Source organism: Aulonocara sp. 'chitande type north' Nkhata Bay, linkage group LG20, assembly GCF_057382095.1.
Source record: "Aulonocara sp. 'chitande type north' Nkhata Bay isolate Kocher_YH1m ecotype deep benthic linkage group LG20, A_spYH_male_GT1.1, whole genome shotgun sequence".
Taxonomy (NCBI): Eukaryota; Metazoa; Chordata; class Actinopteri; order Cichliformes; family Cichlidae; genus Aulonocara; species Aulonocara sp. 'chitande type north' Nkhata Bay.
Genome location: NC_141363.1, coordinates 2,500,898 through 2,528,623, shown reverse-complemented (window position 1 = coordinate 2,528,623; position 27,726 = coordinate 2,500,898). Strand labels below are relative to the sequence as shown.

General features: G+C 40.2%; 3 protein-coding genes across 12 annotated transcripts in view; 2 read left to right on the top strand and 1 right to left on the bottom strand.

Moving 5' to 3' along the window:
* Positions 1–855: 855 nt before the first annotated feature.
* Positions 856–14,465, bottom strand: lmbr1l (limb development membrane protein 1-like). Of its 2 annotated transcripts, none has more exons than XM_086276315.1 (17): positions 14,212–14,465; positions 9,227–9,311; positions 7,397–7,430; positions 6,912–7,051; positions 6,372–6,475; positions 6,134–6,257; positions 5,972–6,040; positions 5,817–5,881; positions 5,092–5,164; positions 4,755–4,823; positions 4,552–4,628; positions 4,358–4,435; positions 4,176–4,249; positions 3,853–3,943; positions 3,704–3,770; positions 3,128–3,289; positions 856–2,550 (listed from the first exon to the last, which is right to left on the bottom strand). In XM_086276315.1, the coding sequence occupies exons 1-17, from the start codon at positions 14,272–14,274 to the stop codon at positions 2,465–2,467; spliced, it is 1,461 nt and encodes a 486-aa protein (XP_086132441.1). In that variant the 5' UTR covers positions 14,275–14,465; the 3' UTR covers positions 856–2,464. The 2 variants fall into 2 exon arrangements, with proteins under 2 accessions (XP_086132441.1, XP_086132440.1); XM_086276314.1 differs by having other exon boundaries at positions 4,737–4,823; positions 14,212–14,464.
* ikzf4 (IKAROS family zinc finger 4) overlaps positions 13,556–27,726 on the top strand; it is a 22,586-nt gene continuing 8,415 nt past the window's right edge. Inside the window, exons 1-8 of one of the 8 annotated variants that reach the window (XM_086276313.1) lie at positions 13,556–13,678; positions 19,782–19,836; positions 19,935–20,042; positions 20,156–20,446; positions 20,576–20,743; positions 21,596–21,748; positions 21,887–22,018; positions 22,269–24,925. In XM_086276313.1, the coding sequence (XP_086132439.1) occupies positions 19,797–19,836; positions 19,935–20,042; positions 20,156–20,446; positions 20,576–20,743; positions 21,596–21,748; positions 21,887–22,018; positions 22,269–23,089 (1,713 nt within the window). In that variant the 5' untranslated portion in view covers positions 13,556–13,678; positions 19,782–19,796 and the 3' untranslated portion in view covers positions 23,090–24,925. The other 7 variants (XM_086276312.1, XR_015126551.1, XM_086276308.1 and 4 more) reach the window with 7 other exon arrangements.
* On the top strand, positions 13,564–17,592 carry dnajc22 (DnaJ (Hsp40) homolog, subfamily C, member 22). Of its 2 annotated transcripts, none has more exons than XM_086276326.1 (5): positions 13,564–13,678; positions 15,642–15,764; positions 16,229–16,835; positions 16,956–17,248; positions 17,335–17,592. In XM_086276326.1, the coding sequence occupies exons 3-5, from the start codon at positions 16,286–16,288 to the stop codon at positions 17,509–17,511; spliced, it is 1,020 nt and encodes a 339-aa protein (XP_086132452.1). In that variant the 5' UTR covers positions 13,564–13,678; positions 15,642–15,764; positions 16,229–16,285; the 3' UTR covers positions 17,512–17,592. The 2 variants fall into 2 exon arrangements, with proteins under 2 accessions (XP_086132452.1, XP_086132451.1); XM_086276325.1 differs by lacking the exon at positions 13,564–13,678 and adding an exon at positions 14,090–14,550.

Below are 27,726 nucleotides of genomic sequence, written 5' to 3'. Positions count from 1 at the left end.
TAGAGCTGGCCTACTGGTATTATACAGCTCATATATATATTGTTTAGTATTAAGCTTTGCTTGTTCCATATTCAGTTTCTCAGCAAAACTTGTTTGAGTCCATAAGAAAAGATTCATTCTTATATCTGGAGCAATAAATATATTTCAATAAATATTACTGTTAGCCCGCGACTTTGTTCCAGATTTGAATTTTGGCCCACTGTGTATTTGAGTTTGACACCCCTGGCCTACAGTGTCACTTGCCTCAGAGTAACCGGCCTGCAGATGTCCGAGTAATGTTACGGCGACATCTGAGTTCATTTCCTGTTAGCAAAGGAAATGAAGTTCAAAAACAAAACCTAAACAAAATAATCTTAATTAAAACATCCAAAGAAGCAAAACAAGAGATGCAAAAAAAAAAAAAAAAAAAAATCAACAGGGAGAAATTAATCAGCTGGGGTTTTCTTGAACAGACTTTAGATAAAAAAGAAAGAAAAATAGGAAATGAACAATAGGCGAGGCAAAAGGAATGAAACAAAGGAGGTGGGTGGTGGGGATGTGAAGGAGTGATCGTAAGTGAACGCCGCTTCTCCTGATTTGGAAGGTTATCTGGCATTTGCATCAAAGTGGGGAAAGCATGGGCAACGGCTGCAGTGGCGTCGCGGGTGGACGCCGCTGACAGACAGGCCCAAATACAGCTTTCTTCTGCTGCTGATTAAAGTAGTGCACTAAAGGGTGGAGGGACACGGAGGACAGACGTCTCTTACCAGTAACACACCCACTACAGGCCACATGTTAGGAGATGTAACTGCATCAAAGAAATGAATAAATAATAATAACCTTGTTGTGCGTTCAAAGACAAAACAAAACGCATACAAAGAGGTCAAAAACACATTTTTATTGATTATTGTTCAAAAACATTCACGTAATAGTTTAAAAAAGTAGTATGTAGGAAAATCTGAAACAACAGCATTTCAAGTTTTCTTTTCGAAATCTTTCAGAACAACTAAACATTTTCTTTAACTGTTTGAAAAGAGAGTAGTAATAAATCAAAATGCAAAGTATGGATTCCCAAACAACCATAAATAATAAAAACAACACACAATGCCAGAAAAATCCATAAGAACTTTTTCAGAACAAGTGAAATGAGTAAACCTCAGAGTTGTCCACATATAATGCATACAATAACTAACCAGACAGAATTAGGGGTTATATTGCCATTGGACTTAAGAGATAGTGTCCCCTGCTGGTCAAACCAACAGCAAATAACCTGCTGATACAGCAGCAAAAGTAACCTGTGACACAGGATCACCAACACATATCAGATGATGAGATAATGCTGACAGTAGATAATCTAACCTCTAAAAAAAGCCTGACAGCCACATAGCTGTTCCAAAATATTCTGACATTATCTGATGCATTCACTCCAGTTTCCGACACAGAGGAATGAGATGAAAGCAAAATAAACATCACAGAAAATTAACTGAAAACATAACTTTTGCTAAAGTTAAAAAGTGTGCTTTTACATACACAATATTGCACTTTCCCCACACAAATGCTTAATGATTCACAGTTTGATTGGTTTTTTTAAGGCAGCGAGTTCCCACTAGTGAGTGTCACATGGCATTCAAATACATTTTATAAGACAAAGTGTAAAGCTTTCAGTTTTTTGTTTTTTTTGTAAAGTCAAGCCGTCGTACAAAATGCTCTTAATCCTACTGGTAACCTCAGTGTGTAAAAGACAAAGAAAAGAGCTCCAACACTGAGACCATCACGTCAACCTCACATTCCCTGTGTGTAACCCGCAGATCCGCAGACAACTGAACTGCTCTCTGTCCCATCAGCTCCCCACTAACGACTTCCTTTTATTAACCAACATAACACTGGTGCAGACTGGAACATCCAAACACATGGAAGTAGAAGATCTTCCAGTCTTAAAATAGGGGTGGTACTTAAAGAGGAAGGCGTGGGGAAGCCGCAAAGAAAGAGAGAGCACTCAGTCGACCTGAAGGAGGAAGAGGAAATTATGTCACAGCTACAATGCAATATTTTAAAATAACTCTGCTGACTTTCACATATGTCAGACAAACAGCTGCTAAAGGATCCTCTTTTTACAAAGCATGACTTTGCAGGGGCTCTGTTATCGTTGCTAATATGGCTTTAATCCCTTTTCCCCTCGATCCAGTCACACCTGTGACTCGGTAACCACTTGTACCAGTATTTGCCTTTGCAGTCAAAAAGCAGTATAAACTTGGACCCTGATATATTGGTCACTGAACACAGCATCAAGCGGTGCTCCCACTGGACACAGTGCAAACAGACTCACATTCTTCAGTCTCTTCACACGTGGTGACCTGATCCATGTACCAGCTGGCAAAGAGACTGAACTGTGAATGCCTTTAATCCGCCGGGTACACCTCTGAAATGGCTCAGTTTTTAAAGGTTAGGAAAGGCAGTCATGAGAAGGAAAAAAAACCCAAAAAAGTCACTGGATTTTAGACAATCCACTGGCCAGGAGGAGCCTGAAGGGGACGGTGGAGCGTGACACAGTTAAAGGTAGTCTGTGGAGACCTGTACAGAGAGAGAAACAAGGACTATAATATCACACAATCAAAAGGTGGAGCATTACATTTGCAAAGCTAGGAAAAATTGTGATTTAGGTGAATTGAAAGTCTTTTAACCACAGAACAAAAGTATGCTGGGAGGCAATGGGAAAGTGCAGCAGAGCTGCCACAGCGCAGAGATGCTATCTGGAGTGTGAGGAAGGGGATTGTGTGTATGCATGTGTGAGTTTGGCGTGCCCATGCTCCGAGTGGTTGTTTGTGTTGGGTGGAGGTTTGGAGGGTGTGTGTGTGTGTGTGTGTGTGTGTGTGCTGTGAGGGGTCTAGGGCGGTGTGCCTGAAGGTCCCCAAGGAGACCTGACTCTCCTCCTGTCCCTTTACAATTTCCTGAAAGAATTGTATTCTTTCTATCTGAGGAAGAGAGACCAGCCCATAGGGAAATGGGGCCAAAGGTGGGGAAAGTTATGAAAGAGATATCCAAGTGCAATGAATTTAAGCACAGCTCAGTCTCACTGACAGAAAAAAAAGTATATGCTTACAAACGTTGTTCACTTTGCTTCATAAATTCAAAATGAAAGTAGACTGACCAAAGGCACGGATGAGCTCTCTTTGTACTGCCCAGGTGACCGTCTTTATCAGGGAGGCAGAGGTGAGGCCAGCAAACAGCATGTTGTATAGAAATACAACGTAGAAGTTCCCAAGCCAGTTATATCGACCAAAGTCTCCCAGTAGGTCGAAACGGGTGATCCCTAACACAAAATAACAGAAGCAAAACTTGTGAAAAATGTGCCAAAGCCCCAATTCACCTGCAGGCACAATATTCATGGCATACAAACGCCCTCCTGTGGACATCATTAAAACTACACAAATGCTTTCCATTTTATAGATGCAGTCAAAGCAGAGTCAGGGTAAACTTTTTATTTCATGTAACGTCAAAGACAATTGTTCAAAATGTTGTTGTTTTCCATTACAGTCTAACTAACTTATTAGTATTTCATGCACACAGTGCATTGTTAAGATTGTGTAATATACATAAACATAAACATTGACTATATGCTCAGTCACACATAACACACACAGAATTACAGAGGAGCAAAACTGTGGACAAGGCTAGAAACTTTGAAATGTTAATGCCCCACTTCTCATTTGTGCTTCATGCTTACCAAGAGTGCGTGAAAACACCGGCAGTGCAGAGCTCAGGATAAGCAGTGAAACACAGTTGGCGATTATCTGAAAAAAATTAGAGGTTACCATCTTTAGTGAAAACAACAGTTTCTGGATGAAATATGTGAGCCTGCTGACCACTGGGTACCTGTGTGAGGTTGGTGTCTTGTGCACGAGGCAGGAGGCCAGTGAAGAGAGGGGAACTATAGAAGCCCACCACTGAGGACACCATCAGATAACTGAAAATAATTTTAAGGATAACAGTGGAAGGCAGAGTGGTAAAGAGCACCCAAGAAGTAGGCTACAAAAAAAATAAAAGGTGCTTCCAATGTGTGAGTGTGACAGCATGAGTCAACATCACCCACGCCCTGGTGAAATATCAAGGGCATCCTGGTGAGTGGTTGCGCCAAATGTAGACAACTAATTAACTCTATGTGCACCCAATTGTAAGATGGGAGGATGAAAGGATACAGAATGAGAACTACTTGAACAGCAGCACCCAGTGAGCCAAACATTGAAAAGGAGGCCATCCCAAGGTGAGGGTCCTACAACACACAAAAATAACAATCCTCAATATATCATCACGACTAGCTGTAGCACATAAACCTTTAAAAGGGGCGCATTTATTAATTCTGTTTTGGCAGAAACTCCACCTCCATTCCTCTGGGCATGGCTGTTTCATCCAGCAGCAACTCCAGCACGTTGAAACAGACCATCAGCACACACATCACCTACAGACACAAGAGACAATTACAAAATAATACTTTAAAAAACAAAAAATAATTGTGGTCTTGATAAATTAAACTTAAAGTAGAATTGATGCTTATATTGATAGTCATGCAAGTACCGTCAGTGCGAGAAGCACAAGCATTGCAAGCGGGTAGCCCAGGTTCCGCTGCCATGGGGACGCTTTCCTCCGCATCTCTGTGGGGAAAACAAGAAAGACAGAAAAGCGACAACAACAAATGACTACACTCTGTAATCACTGTGCGAGAACTCCAGCAGAGAGACAGACTGTTCACCCAGTCTTACCCAGGGCGACGCGCTTACTCTGGACGGCTTGGTACTCTTTTTTCAGAGCCTCCACGTTCAGCTTGACCCAGCAGGATGTACTGCCACCTACAATCACACGCATGATGGTGGGAAGGAGAAAATGTCAACCAGTTAATTTAAGGATGAATATAAAAAACAAATAAATGTATTTATATAGCACCTTTCTACACTTAATGACCACCCCAGACTACACATTTTAACCACACATTGATAAAGTACTTTTTCCTATAGTCTTCAAACACCTCACATCCACGGCCAATTTTGAATAACCAATTAACCTAACAGAGAGAAGTAACCAGAGGAAACGTTCTTGTGAACACTATCACCTACTTACAGTTGATTTTCCTGGAGAGAGAGTCTTCCTCAAATGTGGTGCAGCTCAGAGTATCTTCAACATCTTCCAGCAGCTAGAGAGGACAGGACCAATCAGTCAATTCGATTTTTAATGAGTTCACAGGCACAAGTTGAAATGGTCATGTTCAGGTGTTCTGACAGCACTGCAGTGAAATATAGCACAGACATTTAGGCCATTCACAGCAGTTTTTCACTGCTATTTGGGAAAGTTCAACATGTTCAAGTAAAGCCACGACCAAACAGTAGTACATACTGTTCTTTAAAGAGACTAGTATAAACCAATTATGTACATTTATTACATTAAGTCATGGTGCTCTGCATTTTAATAGACGTTGGAAAACTATTAATTAAACCTCAGAGGCATTAAAAGGTTTTGGTTTCAGAAGCTTCCCATTTTTAAAAACCAACCAACTCATTTGAATTGTTTACTAGCTATATGTAGCTTGCTCATTTACTTTGTGTACTCCCCTGACTAGTGTGCATCAACAGCACACTCAAAATTGATAATTCAGTATGCTTTCTTTAGTTGCACCTCATGTAATAAACACTACAAATTAACAACATGATTGGAACCAGCAGGAAGTGTGGATTTTGAAGATGGAACAAGTTGTGTTAGAAGAAAAGTTGTACTGACTCAGTGGGTTGCTAGCATAGCTTTAGACAACTAGACTTGTTTAAATTCAAGACACTGAGCCTGTGACTCACCCGTGGTTTGACTAGCAGGCTGCCCGTTACACTGAACATTCGTGACAACCCTAAGGGAGTGCACACTGAGGAGAGAAGCACAGAGATGATGATATGCAAAAGCCATAGAACCAGGTTTATAGCTACTCCACCAACTGTGAATGAGATATACTAACATAAAAGCAGCAGCACTCCAAAGAGAGAGATCCCCGAGTACAGATAGGGAAGGTAATACTCCCACAGGTCTGAAATCCAGAGAGAGAGAGATAGAGCATCACAAGTGGCTATATGAAACATATAAAAACTACCTGTCATTGAGGAATCTGTGGTTGACTCACCGTAGAGGCTCTTCCGGGCTATGTTGTCATGTAGGAGGGCTGATGCCACCCACACAATGCCCAGCACAAGCAGGGCCAGCAGCAACAGCAGCACAACTGCTTCATAAACTCGTGCCATTACACCCTACACAACCAAAGTAGATGATGTGTGAGCAGATGGGTGCGAAAACAGGCACTGTGGACTTGCATCTATAAATCATTTTGAGTCTCCAATGTGAGCTTGTGCTAAAAATGCTACCTTTCTGGATCCTGCAAATCCCTCGGACTCAGTGAAGAAATATGCAAAAGGCATGAGGAAGACCAGGGACAAGTTGGAGAAAAGGAAAACTAGGTTCCACAAACCTGTCAAGACAGATTTTTCATTTGTTATTTTTGGGGCAAACGCTGATTAGCATTAGTTTTAGCAGTACCCAGATCGGCCACCATGAGGCTCAGCCTTCCCAACACTGACAAGACTGTATACATACATTGCAATGTGCGATAATTACAGAACAAAATAAGCTAAAATCATTACAGCAAAGGTTACTTTCACATTAATCAGCACCACAGTTCTTCACAATGAGACACTGGCATTCCACTGAGATTGGAAAACTTGACTGAATTGAACAGTGAGGCCACAGCTTCTCTGTCAGTAATAATTATCAGTTTGGACACAGGCCTGTTTAATATTGATCTAGAGGGCATCACTACTGTTCATTCTGTTCCAGTTTTAAAACAGATCTCTATTTGATGTTTGGTTTGGTGTCATCCCTGCTTAAAAAAAAACAGACAGATGTACCATGAATAAGAGATCCATTGAGCCACTGCATGTAGTAGCTCTGTGGGAAGGTGAGCAGCACCTCATTGGACAGAATGGAAATGGGGAGAAGGAGCACAGCACAGACTGCAACAGACAGGGTGAATGTGCACAGCCACAGCCTGGAAAAAGAAGAAACACCATTTGTGAGTGTTGTGCATTTATTTATGTTTAGCCTCAAACACCACAGCGTAGATGAAAGGCTACAGTGGCCATGAATAAGGTAATATAGTGCCGGCGTGTAAGGACAAAGGGCAGAGTGACATGGAAGTCACACCATTACACACACACACACACACACACACACACACACACACACACACACACAAGGCAGGGCAATAAATCCAAAGCCAAATGGTATTGGGTCACTACACACATCACACTGACTTGGTATCTGCTCAATCATATGGAGTGGGAGTGAGAACAGACTGATACCAGCTAGTTAATCAGTTGTGTTTTTCACTTACGCAATTTTGTTGACAGTGGCATCTTCGACATCATCTACAAGGGAACAGAGCAACACTCATTACATAACTGACAGACCTCAGTTTGTTTTCACATGTAACTACCTGACTTTTACATTGTAGGAAAGCCTAAGCACAGAACACATTCAGTGTGCGTGTGTTTGGGCGTGTGTAGAAGTGCAGCAAAAAGCAACGGCTTCAGAAAGGGGAGTAAGCGGGGGACGAGTATGTTTGGAACATTCTGTTCAAGCAAAACCCAGACTCTAATAAAACTGAACTACCTATAGGCAGGATACAGAAAGAGCGGGGAATTAAGAATACCAAACAAACACTTCTATAAATGTCTCCATTTCCTCTTTAAGCTTTAAAAAAATGAATAAATGTTTAAGATCTTGCTACAAAGTTCATGTCTAAATTCACTATTTGAATTTCTGTAGCTCAGTACTACAGTATTTTCCTTACTGTATCAATATTGGCACAGAGGAGAAATATAGATATAGAAGATAAGCCTAAGGAGCAAAAACCAGTTCTTGAATCTTTATAGACAAAAACAACTTTGTGCAGTGCTGTTGCACAATTGTCATTTAGGCTGCAGGGCACAACTGTTCCATTGTTGTTGATGCACAGACTTTTTCAGCAGTGAGCTAATATATAGCAGGTTTTCCTCGCTCCCTATTTTAGAGAAAAAAAAAAAAAAAAAAAGCATCTGGCCATCTCCCAGACTCCCACCCAATCACAGTGGAGCACAGAGACCTGACTAGTTGGACATCTCACATCTGCTTCCAATTGTGGGAAGTTATTGGATTTATTATGTAACTGTTGAAAGTTCTGCAGTCACACTTCAGCACTTTCAACATTTGTGTTAAACATTAAGAACTTTTTTTTTTACAATAAAATTATTTATAATGTTGCTTATGTACTTTGACACAATGGATTTTAAATCAAACAATCCAGCTGTGAATTAATTGTAGATTTTCAGCTGTTATAAAAGAAAACATTTACTGCCCAGCTCAGCACCAACAAAAGGCCTGAAAGATGACGGGAAGACAAATAAAGTCCATGAATACAGAATTACTTTGATGGTTACCAAAAAAACCTTCATAACATCTAAACAATTCAAGAGCAAAGAGGTAAGAGTGTTACTGTCAGTGTCTACAATACAGATTTACCTTCATGAAAATACAGAGGGTTCACAAAAAGGTGAAAACTTTTAGGACACCACAAAGATGGTGGAGGCAGTGTTACGACATGGGCATGTACACCAACAGTTATTACTTAACTGTAACTACATGAAGGTTGCTTATTAGCTATAGTGCTATTTTTATAATGTCTGTGCTCACCAAAACACATCTTACTACACTTTTCCAGACAGTGAAAAGTCAGAAAACAAAAAGCAAACATCTTTTGTCATGTGTATGGTTCACATGCTTTCAGCCTAACGAGGTGAATACATTTAGTTACTCTAGCCCTAAGCTCACAGCTGCCTTCCTGCTAGGGTGCATATGTGGTACATTCATGTATGCAAACAATATTGATTTTACTGCTTGCCTGAGCATTATTCAGGTTTCTGAAGACTCTTCAAATAAAGCTCAAAAGAAAAATCCTGCTGCAGCCTGCACACAAACTAGAAAACAAAGACTGCTCAAAATAGAATGGGTAATTTCTGAACAACACCTGTGCTTGGTTGAAAAGTATTGCCTACTTCCACCCACTCACCAATGTAGACAGTGTGCTTGTCAACATCATCACTGATTCTGCTGCAGGCAATTCTTTAGAAGCTTTTGATAGAAAACGTTCTCACAGTGCAGTATTCGTGTGTTGCAGAAAACTCACCTGTGACAAACTCTGCAGTCTTCCTGAATTGGTTAAGGATGAGGTAGGACAGCATGTAAAGGCAAGTAAACAGGAGAACACAGATCTGCAGAAGAAACAGAGAAAATTCTAGTGTTATTTTTGCATTTAAAGGTCTGAGGACAGGCATTAAAAGGGACCAGTGTTTTACATAAATAAGATTAGCTATGTAAACCACCTGTCATGCTATGTTAATCAATGAGTCAATGAGCAATAGATTTACTTTAAACTGCTGACATGTCTGGTTTAGTGTAAGTTGGGAGAAAGCAGAGAAAAGACATTTGGGGATTACAGAATGTGTTCCTCACACAGCTTTCCACTCTGGCTATGCGAGTTTGCCTACGCCAAGAGAGACACAGATTACGTCTGAAGATTACCCATTTGGTCCAAAAAAAAAAAAAAAAAGGTCACTGTGATAAACTGAGAAGGATTATGAGAGAGTAAAAGAGAGAAGGGTTAATGCCAGTGGGTGAGTGATCCCCCTCCACACTGCTTACCATTACGTTAAAGCAACAAATTTAGGTTAAACCAGTCTTCCACCAGCAATCTGTTGTCTGGGAAAGCCCTCAACATGCCAACTCTAATTAAATCTCTTTACATTAATACAACAATGGATCAAACCGCTGCCTGCCACAGATAAGACAATAAGCAAGCACCAATGGTAGCTCCTGCTCAGAAACGCACCCAAGTATAAAACATACCTGAGCAACTTGGACAAGCTCAGCAATGTAAGCTAAGCTGCTGAACGTGCAGAAGATGTGACCGTTTAATGCTGAATCCTGATTTATCTGACAGCTAAACTGTGTGGCATTAATTTCACGTCAATACATTTTTATCAGTGCAACAAAGTGTTGCTGTGAGTCATGAATGAACTGATGTTGCCAAACCACAAGTATCAATGAAAACATTCCTGTTCCAGAGCCTCTGGGGAGCCCTGTATGCACAGCACAATGAAGACGTTTGTCCCTAAGGTAACAACAGCAACAAACACAGAGGGAGAGGCTCTCTGCAGAAATACAACGTCGTATAAAACCTGTTGCTAAATCGAGTTTACACAAAAGTTTGTTATTTTAGTTTAATCTTGCACTTGCTGTGTGAGATAAAAAAAACAAAAAAAAAAACAGTTGAGAGTCTGTGCGAGAGGAAATGATCAGTGGCAGCACAAAAGCTGCACCATGGAAAAAACAAACGACTGTGCGCAACAACTAATCAGCTCAGTCTGCGTAAATTGTTGAATAATGCAGTCGGATTTAGAAAGGACCTTGTTATGGTTAATCCAACAACAAGAAAAGTAGAAAACAAAGGTTGGGTGAGAAACAGGTAGAGTGTGGTGGGGGGAAAACGTGCTAAATTGGCCATACTGAGAGCTGGCAGGCCACAGAGGGCTGCTGAGGGGAGAGTTTAGAGAATTTCAGGCTCTAGCGTGACACAAAGTGTCAGTGCAGACTATTTCACAATCCACAGAGTAATTCAAAAATTGTTCTGCCGAAGAAAACAAAAAACAGCTGAAGTGCAAATGTTCTCATCTCGCCCAGCCGTGCAGTTTGTGTAAAAATTTACAAAGGAGCAGAAGAACAGAGCAGAAATGTAATTTTGTTTCACCTCATTTAAACATGTGATGTGAATGACAATAAAGTTTCCTTGAATCCTTGAAGAACGAAGACAAAGCATCTCTTCCAAAACTGGACTCGCTTTTAAAGTAGACACCTTAAGCACAATTTAATGGTCTGCAATAATTATTAATTAATACTTAAGCGTTTCAATAGAGTCTCTCAATAACAAATAAACTAAAATAAATAAATAAATAAAAAATTAAGGGGGGGGGGGGGGGGGGGATGATCCATCCAACACATTGTCCTCTGTTTTCCTTCTCTCAAAAGTACTGCAGAAAGTCACTCCTAAGACTCAAACCCATCAGTTCTGAGCTATTATAGTTTTCAGTCAGAGCGCCTGAGACTCAGGTATTATACAAATATTACAGTGCTCTTTTCTAAGTGGGGAATAGATATCAGTGTGTGCTGATGCTGGCTGTTCCAGTTCTCTACTGCAAGATTTTATCATCATGACCTTTTATCGTGCTAGACACTGATCCTTCTTGATCCGACCAGGCTCAGGCTGTGGTCTGTGGATGAGCACTCCTAGCTCGGCTGTTTACCCCCACAGCCGAGCTACGCTCTCTGCGCTTCAATTTTCTACTATCTGCTGATACCCAAGATGATTTACAAGAACACAATCAGCTCAAGTGAAGACATGCACTTGGCTGTAATCGCACTTTCCCACTGATTATTAACTGTTTATTATGCCTTTGGCCAAACAGGTATAGTACATTTCATCGAATTAGAATTTGTTTGGAATTACTGTCGACTTTTAGGAATCCGGTACCAACTGGTCCAACTGGGAGGCTTCTGACCAGAAGCCAGAAAGTGTCATACTTCACATAAATACCGTCCCCCCCCCCTTTTAGTCAAGCACAGAATTTTACCACTTGTCTTCACTCCAACAAGATATCTAACTGATTATTATTATTATTAAACTACTCTCATCTGTTCTCATGACAGGCAAATAGCTGCAAGCATGTTTGTTGCATATAGAAATAGCCTTTATAGCATATCTTTGTCATGCACCTATGGAAAAATGTATCTACCCTGTGCATTGATACGTGCATTATTTTTCCATCACATTTCCTCAGAATCAAAAAGAAGCACTAATGGAACAGCTGCTTGCATGCTTTGGATATCTAATACGAGAGCATTCTCAGTAGCTAAACCAGCATTTATATGCGTCGGCTAAGGACATGTTGTTATAAAAACATCTCTATTGGATGATACACGCCTCGTTGACTGCCTCTGGCCTGTTGGTAAATAAACAGACATTTAGAAATATCAGTGGCTGATGTTTGTAGTCTAACATCAGTTTTACACTAGCTTCAAATACAGAACTGTAAAAGACTGAAAGAATTTAAAACACTGTTTTCTTTTGTTTAGTTTTTGGCATCTCACAATTGACGCATATCTATTATTATATTATTTATGAATAAGAGTTACAATAATTACCCAAGTAAACCATTAGTTTATCCACAGAAACTCAGTCAGCAGCTGTTCTGATAGCCATTCAGTTATTTTAAAGCAAATATAAGTCAGTTTAGCTTCTCAAAGACCTTTTGGAATATTTCATTATAGGCTAAACAGCTGTAAAAAAATAATCATCAGATTAACTGATAACTAAAACAAATACAATGCAGTAAAATGGCAGCATGGTGGTGCGATGGTTGGCATCATCATCTCAAAGCAAGATGGTGCTGGGTTCGAATCCATTGGCTGTGGACTCTGTTCTACCTGTGTGCGTTTCCCTCCACAGTCCAGAGACATACCTGTTAGGTTGAATGGTGACTGTAAACTGGCCATGAGTGTAAATAGTTAGCTCTACCTCTCACCATATGACAGCTGGGATGGGCTTCAGCTCAACTGAAACCCCGACTTGGATAAGTGGAAAAAGATGGATGGAAGGAATTATTTTTATTTAATTATTTTTGGATATCAAAGAGTTGCTCTTCTACTTTTAAAAAAATGTCTCATCCAGCCTTTTTTGTTAGTGCAAAATATTATTCTCGGTCTAGCATACATGCACTTCTGCCACAGGTTTATGACTTTAAAATAAGCTGATTAAAGATAGGCTTGGCCTAAAGCCATTAATAACCAGAGGTGCTGGGGCAGCTGACAAGCCTGAGAGGAAGTACTGTGATGAGGAGGTAAGCTGGAGACTTGAGACTTGCCACTTGCTAATAGCATTAGGTATTTGAAAGGGACAATGACAAAACAAGGGCATTAGAAGAAATGCAAGCACTTTATTTGCTGTTCATTTGGTTTTGGTTTATAAATAACTGCATCCTATCTATCACTGAAAATATATACCGCCTACCAAATGTAGAATACTATTTTAAGTGATATTTTCCAGAGGATGTAATCTTGCTTCTGATACCTAATGTGGGCAGACAAAAAAGCCACCAACAGCCCTAATGTGCAAATATCTCAGCCTACCACTAAAAAAAAAAAAAAAAAAAAAGGGGGGGGGGGGGGGTTCCTAGTCTGTTGGGAAAAAAACCTACATTCTTTAGAGGTTTCACAGTTAAAAGCAAGAATTTGACTCGTCATACAAATAAAAGCAGTCTAACTGATCACAATCTTAATGTATGTTCTTTTGGATTCAGTAAGCCCTGTTCTGATTTATTTGCTGCTGCAGTGACTCAATCTCCCACAGGAATCACTATTTTTCATATTATACAACTCATCTATACACACACACACACACACACGTTGTTCCTTAAAACCTCACATTTTTTTCACCTCATGATCTTCTGCAAACCAGAACGAACTACCTGGAGCTGAGCAAAGCAAACCAAGTTGATGAATCGACTCCTGATGCTAAGATACGAAGGTGATAAAGTGTTGCCTGACGATGCTTTTATGATAGGCTGGTTCAGCAATCTCCAATCTCAGTAGTCGGGCTCCCGTCTGATGTGATGTGAGGGTTAAAGGTCAGGAGCCGTGTGCTTTGCTGTAACTGAACCGAGTCTAAGGTTCAAATAGTTGCTGTTGCTATTATACAAAACTGCGATAAAACAGCAGAGGGGAAAAAAAGAGCATCAACAGTAACAAAATGCTGTGCCTCTCTGCTGCCTGCTCACCAGCTGTATCCGTGCAACAGTTAAAGTTTGAACATGGGTTAAGCTAGCCCAGGGAGCGAGCACATTTCAATCGTTATCATCACTTTTTTTAAGTGACTTCAAACTTGTTATCGCTTGAGAAAGTAAGACGTGCAGTCTACAGCTGAGAAACAAAAGTCGTGCTACCGCTAGGTAAAGTGAAATAAACAGCGTTAACTGAGGCGACTTTCTTACAGTGATGCGACGTTTGCGGGGGGCTCATAAGCATAGTCACTGACGGTTGGGTTGGTTCGGCGTTACTTACTATAGTCTCCCGGACACGGTTGTGGAAAAGTTGCTCTCTAACCGACACGTCGTCCGTTTCCATTCTCCGAAACCATAACAGTGTCCTCAGGCTTAAAAGCGCTGGAGGCGGGTGGAATAGTTAAAAAGTTGAGCGACTTCGCATCTTCTCTGGATATGCTGTTGATGTGTAGCTAGCAGAGCTCGCTCGGTTTTAAAGAGCTAACCTGCTGCTGCAAGGCTGCTCAGCTCCGACGAAAGCCCAGCAAAGGAGGGGTCGCAGGGGGCGGGGCCACGGGAGCTGATTGTTTTGGCAGTCCAGCGATTTGAAATATTAATGTGGACCCAGCCTACTTTCCAGGTATGCGTGTGGTCCACACCCACTGACTGAACAGGTAGCTACACTTGGCTAAAACTAATTTAGAGAGATGCTGGTCGCATTAACTTACCCTCACTGATATAAATGGGGTGCACAGAACGTACAAAAATTAAAAAATTAAATGAGAATCATCTCCTCTCCTCTCCTAGACACCTTTAACGAAACGGAATATGACCTTAATGAAAACTAGGTTTATTTCAGATGCACATGGTTGTTTTAGATTGGTGTGCCTAATATATTATCAAACATTTTCTGACTATTGGGGTATTAATATCAGGGTCAATTGGGGTTTTTCTTGGCTCATAAGTGGTCACTGGGGTTCTGCACACATAAATACCCCTGGTCAGTATATAGTTAAGGTAAGGAGCCTTTGTTAGGTTACATCACTGAAGTATGTGTATTTTGTTTTTTATATTTTTGGCCATTTTCCAAAACAAAATGTTTTTATTCTTGAGGAAATTGAACATCAAGCAAGTTGTTCCCCTATTATAGTTCTGGTGATAATTCTTTGATGGAAGGCTAAACAATACCATCATAGGCAAAAGTTTAATAAGTTTTAAACCTTTATTTCTGTCTGGACTAAATTATTATTATTAACAAATATATTCCCGCACACAAGGATACTACTTATATCACATACAGTTAGCCTCATAATCAGGCATAATGCTAAGTATTACTGATGTATTAATAATATTTATCTCATATTTTAGCTTATATGATAATGAATATCACTTTACAAAATAAAAGTGCTTTGCTTTGATTTAAAAAAATACGATATAACTTGAGTTTTATACTTTAAGCTTGTATTATACACCTTTAAGTAAAATTGTACAGAAAAAGTGAAGTTGTTTTAGGCTTCACTGGGGAGCAGGATTATACTCTTATCCTATGCTGAAGTTTAGCATACAGGCCTAAGGCTATGTCCTTATTTTCCTTACAAAATAAACTTAAGCCCTCTTTGAAGCATTGTCAACAGTGTCCTTTTTTCTTCATAAATGTCGCTTTTAGCCTTTTTACTTGTCTTATCAGTTTAAATGATTACAGGCTCGTGTTGATGTGCTTTGTGCACTCAGGCCGCTGCGCAATCCCATTGTCATGATCCAAAGTCCAACTATTGCAACAACATGCAGCAACTTCAACTACGGAAAGCACTGGAAAAGGATTTCTCTGGATAAGGATTTGAAATTATGGGCTCAGTAAGTAACAAACTCTTTTTTAAAATACAATTTGGATGTATAAGAACAGCAAATATCTTCGATTGATCAGAAAAGATAGTTGCACTCTTTGTCAAAAATGGTATGTTTTGGATCACATAATGAGTTGAGTAAAACTAACAATACACAGCATGAGCTAAGATAAATCACCCTTATATAATATATTATTTAACCAGGGAAGTGGATGGCAGAGATTAAAAATCTGAGTGTCCTGGCAAAGACCAACAGACAGATCACAGAGGAGGGTGTAACACAGTATAGTTATGAAACTAAATAAATAAATAAAATGTTAGCAGGCGATGTAAGCGCATGGGATTAAAGATCAAAGCCAATAAATTATAAGCTGAACATTTCCATTTTAATTATTTGATTAAAGTATAATATAATTATAAAACACTGATGGAGGTTTGGAGGTATAACTAACACTTTTTGTTACTCTATTGCAGGTATGTATCAAGGATGACTAATATTCACCTGTACAGGAGGTAATCTTCTGAGGCCTCATGGTAAAAAGTATAATTGTTGCCTACACCCTGTGGGCAGTAGGTGGGCCTTTGGGCCTTCACCATTTGTACTTAGGTAGAGACACCCATGCTCTGCTATGGATGCTAACACTAGGAGGATTTGGATTTGGGTGGGTCAGGGAATTTATACGCATCCCTGCTTATGTTAGTGAGGCCAATCAAGAAGGAAATAAAGAGAGAAAAAGGCCTCCCACTTCAATCCCTCCTCCTGTGAGTCCTGTCAGATTTGCAGGACAGGTGTGTGTTGGAGTCTACTTTGGCACTGTGGCCATGATAGGACTGAACTCCCTCAGTTTCTTCTACTTGATTGTGTTGCCTTTATGTGTGGGTGCAGGGGTGCATCTGGTGTCCAATGTTGGCCAGCAGACATCCGATCTCCAAAAGACTTTGACTTCTTGTCTCGCAACCTCCCTGCTATTCTATGGCAGCACATTATCTCCTCTTCCTATAAGCTTGGCTGCCAGTGTCACTGCTGCAAAGCACCGCACGTTCAAACCTCCACGGACACCTGGGAGCAAACAGAAATTAGGTGGGCTGGTTTCACCAATCTGAGATGATTGGATGATTTTACTATGCACGTCGATAATAATCATTCTGATTCAGTTTTAAGTGGCTTCCTGAAGTTAAATATTTTTTGTTCCAACCTCAGGTCCACGGCTTTATAGGATCGGTCTAGGTTGGCTGGCCTTCTCTGCCCCGCTGGCTTACTGTATTTTCCACAACACCACAGCCACCCTGTACTATCTGTCTGACTCTATAGCAGCACTGCTGGATATTTTATGGTTCCTGCCTTGGCTCAGAAGTGTGTTGGAGTACCTTCTTTTAATGCCATATCGGATATTGTGTGTGCTTACTGGAGGAGGGTACTATGAAGATGCCTGGAGGAAGGTGCTAGAAATACTGCTCAAAGAATACACTGAGAGAGAGAAAGAGGCACTGAAGGTAAGAAATGCATGCTGTAAATAGGTCTACATTTTCTGCTTGCCATTTAGCCCGTTTCATCTGGATTTATTGTATTTATGTTGCAGATATTGTCTCTGGGAGCAGAGGCCTCTCTTGAGGAGATATCCCGAAGTTATAGGGAGCTGGCCAAGAAGTGGCATCCGGACCACAACCCCAGCAAGGATGCTGAGGAAATATTTGTGAAGCTCCAGGAGGCTTATGAGGTCCTTCTACGTTGGCACAGGCCCAATCGATTCAATTAGTTGCCTTTTATTCATTGGGGGCTTGCTTGCGTTGTCATTATTTTTTATTGTTCATGAAAAAATAAATCAAGGGCACGCACAGACACTTGTACTTTGTGGTTTATAACACTTATCGACTGTGTGTTTCACAGCTGTCCAGTCCATTATTCAATTCTGGACCATGCAGCAGTTTGCTGCCACCTCCTGGGGCTAAAGATGAAGTGTAATTGTAAACCACCTCATGATAACAATTTTCACCTGCTTTTATTTTAATATCTGCTTGCTTTCTGTAAGACGCGTGTACATGTAGTGTTTATACAGGCGCACTGTATATTTACATATGCCATTTTTTGTTTTTTATTAAACATTTGAGGGTCACTCAGCGTATTGCATCAAGTATTTCACAAAATATATTCATGCGCAGCAGCAATTTGCGGTGCAGAGTCCGACATGATCTAAAAGCACACATTTCACCCTCATTATGACCACAACTCCGCAAAGAAGACACGCATCGATGAATTCGGCAATCACCGACTCAGGAGCTCTGTTGTACAATTATTTGGTCTGTATCCCAGCATGGGCCCGGAAGTTGTTTGGGATTCCGATTCCCAGGTAAAAAAAAAAAAGAAAGAAAGAAAAAAAAAAGAAAAAAATCCCGGAGATGCTGTCGCCGCCTGGGAAAACAAACAGCTATTCAGACAATTAAAGGAAAACACCGATCGGTCGCCAGGTAAGGAAGAGGCTCGTGGACTCCGCTGCGGCTCTTGGTAAGACCATCCGTCGGTGTTAATTTGGAGGTACGGCATGTTTTTTAGTAGTTGGTAGGGTGAATGCCATTTGTCGTGTGGTCGGGTGCCATAGCAACGGCTCATGAGAAACATTGTATAGCCCAGGCCAGTTTTGACGTGCTCAGTGTTGGATGACAGCCGCGTTCATGCGGAGGACGTGGACAATCGCAACTCTTGCAACAAATTGCCGTTGTGTCTCGTTGTTGTCTCGACCGTCCGCGAGCCGATTGTTGTCAGAACTAAGCAAATCCAGCGAGCAGCAAAAACAAGTAGCTACCCTGCGTGTGGAGAGCCATGGCAGTTATTTGTAAATGCAGGAATATCTTTTATTGCACATAGTCGCTCGGGTTGGGGCAGCAAGGTTTGTCAAGCAAGGGGCGGCAATGGTGCGCGTCCCTTATTTTTTTCTATTATTCTTTTTCTTTTATTTCTTTTTTGTTTTTTTTAATCGCCGTGCCCTGGTGTGACTGGCGCGTCTCCCGGCTGCATCAGCGCCTGTTGCTCCCCATGCGCGGCCAATGACAGGATATTAATTTTTTTTCCCTGTGATGTGTTGTCTCCGCCCCCCTCCCTCCACGATCACTCCAAAGTCTCCTCTGTCCACTGCTGTCATCCATTTGAGCAAAAGGTGCAGCCTTGAACGTCTTGTGCTTTTGCTTATCTCGTCTTTGAAATTGTGTTCATCGTTACAGCATCGCCTATTCTGGTCAATGACAGTGAGCACAGGCTACTGTATGTCTGAAGACGCTGTAACTCAGCAACGCCTGTGTAGTCTGGTCTTGGTGTAGTCTGCATACCTCACTTTATTTGCTGTGTAACAATCGTTTTATGGAGGCCTGGCATAGATTCAGCCTACTGCATCATCATCATCATCATCATCATCATCATCATCATCATCATAATAAAAACAATAAGTGCAAATTGACAAACTTGATCCATCAATAAAAAATAATATTGTAACTATGTTGTATCTCATACATAATGTAATGTAATACAGCATAATGCAGTATAACTTCAACATTGTAATGTAATCTAATATACATACAGTGCACTGTTAGTATCAAATCAGGCACATAGTCTTGTTGTGGTTGCACACTGGAATGCCTCATAGTTAAAGCCTCGGCAGCTATCCTCTCTACTTCTGCGAGCTTTAACTCCTCCTTCAGCTCTCTTGGCCATAAATGTGGAGCCTCTCATAGTCATTTGCTTGGCGGAGAAGAATCGAAAGGATACAGACATCGTAGGGGAGACCTGAAGTTTACTATAATACTTTGTCATTTTTTTAAGTGAACTTATTAGAGAAAGCATACATTTATTTATTTATTTTTGAACCATATTCTTGAAGCAACAGGCTGTTGTGTAAAAGTACATTTTATATAATTATCCAAGGTGTGATACAGAATTTTTACAGGAGTGCAATTTCAGTCTGTTTGATTCAGAAAGTATAACTATGAATGGCAAACCATAGTATTTACAGTCTGCCTTTAAACTGTATTTCTGTAGGCATCTGGTGAGAGAATGAATGCTGATGACTGCAATGGACGCTCATACACACAAGGTAATTGTAGATATAAAGGAAAAACTACTGTACGCTGGTGTGTGCTGTCTACAGACTTTCATGTTTACTTTAATAACGTGGGCATATTTGTATTTCAGGTAATGGAGGAGAATCATCAACAGAACAGGATTTTTATGGCGGGCTGCAGGGCCCTTCTGCGAGATCTCCAAACAGTCAGCAGTCCTCACCACACCGCTCCCTTAGTGGTTAGTTATCATTCCTTTGTTACATTGCAGCCATACGGTTGTATAGAATACCTTTTTCATGTTACATAAGTAAGTAAATATATATCTCTTCCTCTCCTTCTCTCTTTACAAAGCAAACTCCATCAAGGTTGAGTTGTGCAGTGATGGCGCTCCACAGCCAGAGAAGAAAGAGGCTGTGAGGATCGACGGCGGGAATAATGACCAGGGAGACCCCATGGAAGAAGCCAGTGCAGAGTTCGCTGGGGCTGGAAGAGACCTAGCAAGCATATACAGTGAGATGGCCAGTCCAAATTCGGCTTCACCAGGACCTATCAGGTTGCCCAATGGGAAGCTCCAGTGTGAGGTGTGCGGGATGATCTGCATTGGACCTAACGTGCTGATGGTGCACAAGCGTAGCCACACAGGTAAGAAAAAAAAGAAGGACCCCCCCCCCAGCAAGGCAGTTTTTAAATAAATGAAAGACAAGTATCAGTTGAGTGCAATGCCCAGTGGGATTTGCATCTCACATCCTCTTTCCATCCATGTGTTCACAGGGGAGCGACCATTCCAGTGTAACCAGTGTGGAGCTTCCTTCACCCAGAAGGGAAACCTGTTGCGCCACATTAAATTGCATTCAGGAGAGAAGCCTTTCAAATGTCCCGTTTGCAATTACGCTTGCCGTCGGAGAGATGCACTGGCTGGACATCTGCGCACACATGCAGGTAAATGAGTGACCTCCCAAACAGCAAAATTATTCTTCTTTAACACTTGAGCCAGATTGTCAAGTGCTACACTCACATCACATATGGACAGTTTGGAATCTACATACATAATCTGGCCAGACAACTCTGGTGGATAGCATGGAGAACAGCCAGAATCAGCTGAGAGCTCTGGGCTTTTATAGCCATACAACAGCACCTAACACATCATATACAGTCCATGGAGAGATTTTTTCACAAATGTACTTGTTTAGTTATTGTTGCTGCAAAGTAATACGATTCCATAGCGTGAACACGTGCAATGTGTGACACAGAGGTAAGCAGTAAAAGTGGAGCTCTATTAGAAAGGTCCATTTCCCCCTTCTTTCTATCTCAGAGGAAATAGGTCTTTATGAGAGTTTTCTGTAAAACACATGACAGAATATGACATTTAACAGTATCAAAACAGGAAATCCTGCTGGTGCTCTTGAACAGATATTCACAGGTGTTCAAATACAGTCTTGTTACAGTAGGTCTTGGTCGCTCTCCTCAGGTCTCAAAAGGTTCATTTTCAAAGAAAAGATGATTACAAACTGGATTTCAGTGAATTGACGTCAGTCTTTCCGACAGCTTACTAGGGTGGAACCTTGCGGTAAAGGTTTAGGCGTTTTTTTCTGTCAAGTAACATAGGTCAGTTTCAGGAATTGCTAGTCAGGGGGGAAATCCAAACCTTTTTTTCATTCAAAAAAATTCCCCCAACTATAAATAAATAAACAACAATTAGTCCTATATTTATTCAACAAGTTCCACCAGCTATGGCAACTTATTAGCTATTCTAGATGAAATCAATATAATGTTTTTTTCTTTGAATTACAGTTCCTTCTCCGACGGTGGGAAAACCTTTCAAGTGCAGCTACTGTAGCCGCAGCTACAAGCAACAAAGCACACTGGAGGAACATCTGGAGCGCTGCCATACTTATCAAAAGAGTCTGGACCAAAAGGCGGTTGTCAACACACAGACAGCAAAGGGTAATACATGGCATATAACATAAAACTCACTATTGTTACATAAAACTAACTCATTTCTGACTTCATGCATATTGTAAATGCTAGCTTACACATAATTTGGCAATAGATTAATGTTTGACTGATGTTTTCTGTTCGTAGGTGAAGAGTCAGTAAATATGGGGACAGCTATTAAACCTGAACTCCAGCCAACCAATGACAAAATCCAGTTTGTGGATCGACTGGCTATAAGCATCACGAAACGTAAGAGGTCAACGCCACAGAAGTTTTTGGGTGAGTTTTTTTTGAGTGAAGTAGAAGTAGAAATATATCAGTAAGCCTATTCTTATTCTGTTTGATATCTTTGTTATGTTATACAGTACAAGTGACATATATTTTTAGCTTCATAAGAGCTAAGCAGTTTTACATCCTTGTGCCAAATGGAGACACTGGGATTCAGTTGTGCCAAGACAGCTGGTCAAATATCTTTTTTTTAACAATTTGGGGCACGCTTTGCTTCAACCGATATTTCTTCTTTTCATAGGCGAAAAGCACATGCACCTTGACCCACTCGAAGCACCTTACGAATTGTCGTCTGGCTCTGAAAAAGAGGGAGACCTCATGACTTCACAGTCTGTTGGCAACTCAACTGTGCTGGCCGGTTCACAGCTACACTGTGCCAGGGTTAAAGGTGAGAACCACAAGTCGCCTGCTCTGTCTCAGCTCCATCCCACCTTCCTGTCTGAGCTCCGCACAGTCATGGGTTCCATCGGCAGCAACGTGACCCCTCATGGCCCTCGGGCCCATGGCGGAGGTGGGCTGGCACCAATGTCTCTTGGCCTGGCTGTGCGGGAGGCAGGTGAAGGCCGCGATGACCAGCCAACAGCACACAGCCACACCACCTCACCCAACGGCTGCCCCGACTCCACAGACACAGAGAGCACAGCAGAAGAGCAGAGCACAAGGGCTGCTGCCCCGACAAGTACCTCCAACAACCACCACCTCCACTACCAAACCTCAGCACTGCCCCGCAGCCATCCCACTTCCAGCCCCAGCCAGGCCAAAGACTTGGACCCAGAGTGGGAGAGAGCGTGTCCTGTGCCCCCCACCATAGTAAAGAGGAGCCCTGGCTCGCCCATTTCTTCCAGGGACACTGTGCAGGTGTTAGACCGGGATGGCAGGCAGGTGCGCTCCTTCCACTGTCGGCATTGCCGCATCCTCTTTCTGGACCATGTCATGTTTACCATCCACATGGGCTGCCACGGCTTCCGCCAGCCATTCGAATGCAACATCTGTGGCCACCGCAGCCAGGACCGCTACGAGTTCTCATCACACATCAGCCGTGGAGAGCACCAGGTGGGCTGAGGAGAGGGGACGCTGGCAGGATGAGGAGAGGTGACTGCTGCTCTATAAAGTTGTTGGCTCACGTTTGTTCTGCACCAGATCAGTTGCTTTAAATCCTGTGTGATTTTATTGTAAGAGAATTTATTGTACCAAGGCAGACGCGAGTGAAGAAACTTAGTACTGCACCAGTCAAAGTTTAGCAGAGACAAATTACGATTGATTGCACTCCCATATCAAATCATACTGCAAAACCCCTGGTTTTGCTTTAAAAGTGCCTTCTTTGGGGATTTCCTCTTAAGTGAAAAAAAAAATTAGGGGGGTCTGGTGCTCAAAAATCTTGACTAGCCATCTTTTCCTAAGTGATTATGAGTAGTTAGCACTTTTAGGAGATGCGGTTAAGAAAAACATGGCATGTACATTTTAAGAAATATATTGCTTAGCGTGCACTAAGAGCTTCATTTTTGTTGCTGCGGAGGGTATTTTGTGAATTGTGTCAGGTACGCTTAATATGCACTGAGAGCTTTGTGCCTCTATGTTCAGGAGGAGCTTTGGTCACAGACAAAGCACAGAAAGGGATTGCCTTAACTCCTACAGTGGTGCGCTGCTGTAGGAATACATATTGTTTACAGCATGGTTTTAACAGTTTGTGGAGTCAACTCAAAGGAAAATCGAAGAGGAAATGAACTCAAAAATGGCAGTTCAGGGCTGAATTATAGCTAAAAAGTAGTTGGCTTTGGATTTTAAAGTGAGCCTTAGAAGACTGGTGCAGATCAGACCATGAGCCATGCAGTGTACATTAAGAGCCCGACTGAGATAGCCCAGGGTGCTATACCTATACAGGATTGCACTTTTAGGTTCCCTGCTTATATATGAACATCTTTGCTGAAGCACTTGATGGCTTTTACAATTTTTTTTCTTGATTGTTCGACTGCACTGATGAATCGCATATTACTCACAACAACTGGTCCTCTAATTTGCAACGCCAGTATATTTCTAACGAAGCCGGCCTTCTACAGAGTCCTACAGCGGTCTGCACTCAAGTTTGCTGCATTGTGTGACTGATAATTAAATATCAGTTCAACTAAAACCATCCTTTTGTGGTTTCGCACTCAGCGGTTAAAGCTGAGATTTTAGACAGTTTCCATAATATAAGTGAGTTAATAAATTATTTAAAAAATAATTAACAATGAATCACTTTGGATATGTTCAGTTGTCACTTGTGGTTATCTATTTAGTGTTGTTTGTTTCAGCCTTGGTGTATTTAATCAGCTATATTCCAAAACTTATCCAGCATATTCCTCAAGTCCATGAAATGTTACCTCCTGCTTCTTTATAGCACCCAAATACCTTATTGCTACAGTATGGTGAGTTATCTGACAATGTTAATATTGGGAACATGAATGAGACCAAACTCAGTATTCTTGTTATTGTGGGTTTGCTGCTTCATAGTTTTAACTTGATTTCCTTTAATAGCAAGCAAAATGTACTTGAAACTGTTTGAGAAAAAAAGTAAATCTAAAAATGCACTTGGTTTGATAAGTAGAGAAACGTGTGTGTGCGTGTGAATGGAATATAGCATGTGTGCTTGTCATTTTCTGCTTTTATCTAAATTGTGAATTATTTTTGAAATGTGAAGTAATTTCAAGAAGTGAAAGTGAGGCATGGGTTTTTGTCTCCTTGTGTGGACTCAATGTTATACAATATTTTGTGAATGATGTAACATGACAAAACACTTTACCTCAAAGTTCAAGATGTACAACTGCCTCATTATTTTAAAAAAAAGAAGTCATGTTGCTTTCAAAGATGTTCTTGCAGTTACAAATCCTCGCCCCTCGATATTCTAAAAAACTTTTTACTGTCAATAAAGTTACATTTATTGTAAATGGGATTTTTACATTCTTTTTTCCTCTCAAGAATATCTTCTTTTAATCTTGAACAATAATGTTACAATACAGATTTGAACTACAAAATGACAAAGATACACGTTATCCTTTCTAGTGGCGAGTTTAATATTTTATCTATTACAGCCGTGTTCTTTTGGATACAAATCAAATTCAGACTATATTAGACATATACAATACATTTAGCGAATATGTACAGTGTAGTTTTAATACAATTTAACTTGACACGATTTACATATGTTTGTATTAACCAGTTTAAATGTTAATCTGAGGCGTGTATTCACCATTTGAGTGAATCGCAATCCGCTGGTGAAATGTTGCTTTCCAGAATTGTTTGATGCAATTAGATTGTAATGTGAATTCTTTAATTCATTATTTCTAATGGGTGTTTGTGTGGGAGGCTAATTTAACTAATTTAACTACGTCAATGTCGTTTTGCAAAACTTCTGAGCTTTATCTAAATGCCTTCATTCTTCAAAGACATTCCAATGTCTGAGTTTGGATGTTGTAGATCTTAAATATTTCCAATCGCTTAACAGATCCAGAGGTTAAATATGGTGTCTGCTCTACCTGGGCTGAAAACTAGATGCCCTATAATGGGCTATGTTGTGACAGCGAGTTTGGGTTGTTTAAACGCATTTCTCACATCGCACTAAATTTTATCATATGCTTCAAAATAAATAAATTAAAAGCCAGCTTTTGAAGTGTTTCGTGGTGTCACATTTGAGCAAAAGCTAGCAGACTAGAACTGAGCAGCTGAAGTATGCAACACAAAACAAAAAACATTTTTATCAGTGACTGACAGGATATGGCTTTATAGATTTATCCAAGGATGCACGCAATAATTATTTCTATAACGCTCATAGACAGCCACAGAGTGTTTTTCAGAGAAATAATCCAATAAAAAGAAGACGATGGGAGATGAAAGAAAAAACAAAGAACATGGAACAAATAAAAAAACTGCTCTAATTTAAAGCAAAAAAAAAAAAAGATATGCATTATGAATAAAAGAGGATTTACGACAAATACAGGAATGAAAAGGCAGAAATGTAATATGCATTAAGCAGAACTGGTACAAACGGGTTACAAGTACATTGTACTCGAGTAAACAGACACGTCTTAAGCTGACTTTTAAAAAAAGTCTCATTTTTGGTGAACGTCGTTGCTCTGCAGGTCAGGTGTCGTAGCCTCAGACGACTATTCAGACACACTGATCAAGAGAAACTGTAGAGTTATTCATTTAACAATTATACTGAAATATGTGTCATACCTGCCTTTTTGTATTTTAATATACACAACAAGTTTCCATTTTAAATTTTAGGCATTTTTAGACGTATTAGCCTAATGGTAATATTTTATTGGTCTACTATTGGCAGGGAATCTGATCATTTAGCTTGACTGAATGACTGATGAAAATGACAGAATATAAAATCAAATCAAATCAAATCACTTTTTATTGTCACATCACATGTGCAGGCACACTGGCACAGCACATGCGAGTGAAATTCTTGTGTGTGAGCCCCACAAGCAACAGAGATGTGCAAACACAACAACACAAACGAGCAAAATACAAGAATGGCCAACCTGAAACTAATAAATATATGTACAATATATAATAGTGTATGCATTTCTGGATGTGTATACTAAATATTTTCCTACGTGTGTGTGTGTGTGTGTGTGTGTGTGTGTGTGTGTGTATACACATTTTTACAAATTAAATAGTAAAAAAATAAAATAAAATAATAATAATAATAATAATAATAATAAAATATATAAAATATACAGATGTACATATACAATATTGTACAATATACAATATGACATCTTGCAAGAAGCCACAAGCTCTGATGAAGAGTGTTAACATTCAAAATTTGGGAAAAAGGACAAATCAGTCTGTTCGGATTGTAAAGCACCATCAATTTTAATCAGCATCAAACACGAGCATCACTTAAAATTGTTTAACCCAGGTGTTACAAAAACATGTGGATAGAAAGAACAATAATTTATGTATATAATTATAATTGTAATGTTTTATTAGTTTAGCAGCACAGGAGGTGCATTATATTGTACATTACAGAGAAGATTAACCCTCAAACACGTGTTTTTAATATTACTACATGACACAAAAAGTTGAATATTTTAGATTTAAAATCCAATACATGGCACTTTTTTCAGTTTTTTTTCTGCCTTCATAGAGTAAGCAGTGTAGTTTTTGTTTAAAGCACACCTGCAGCAGGTTTAAGTAGGGATAACCTTAAACATTACTGCTCTCTCCTCATGTGACCTTTGCGCCCATATCACAGCTCTTTGCTTTTCCTGTTTCAGGTTAGTTTTAACCTTTTCTGTCCTTTGCAGAAGGAAAATCTCTTTTGGCTGCTTGCACATACAAATTCCATGTAACTGAAACAGTATTTTTACTTAAATAAAAGCCAAACTCGACACTATAACTATACAAATAATAACATGACACAAACAATCAGTATGTGTGTCAAAAAATGTTTAAATGCAAAGGATTAAATAATCCCTTAGTTAATGTTTTGTATCGATGTTTTTCTGTAAACTAATGTTAAAAGTAATAAACAAGATTTGAACTTATTGTTGGTAAGTTATCTTTTAACTTAAATAGATTATGCTCTGATGTGTACTGATTAAGTTATATGAGTTAATATAAGTTATTATTTTATATAAAAACTGCAACGCTCTCTATATACTGAGGGATATTGCTATAAAAGCAGAACAACAAAAAAAGGCAAATGT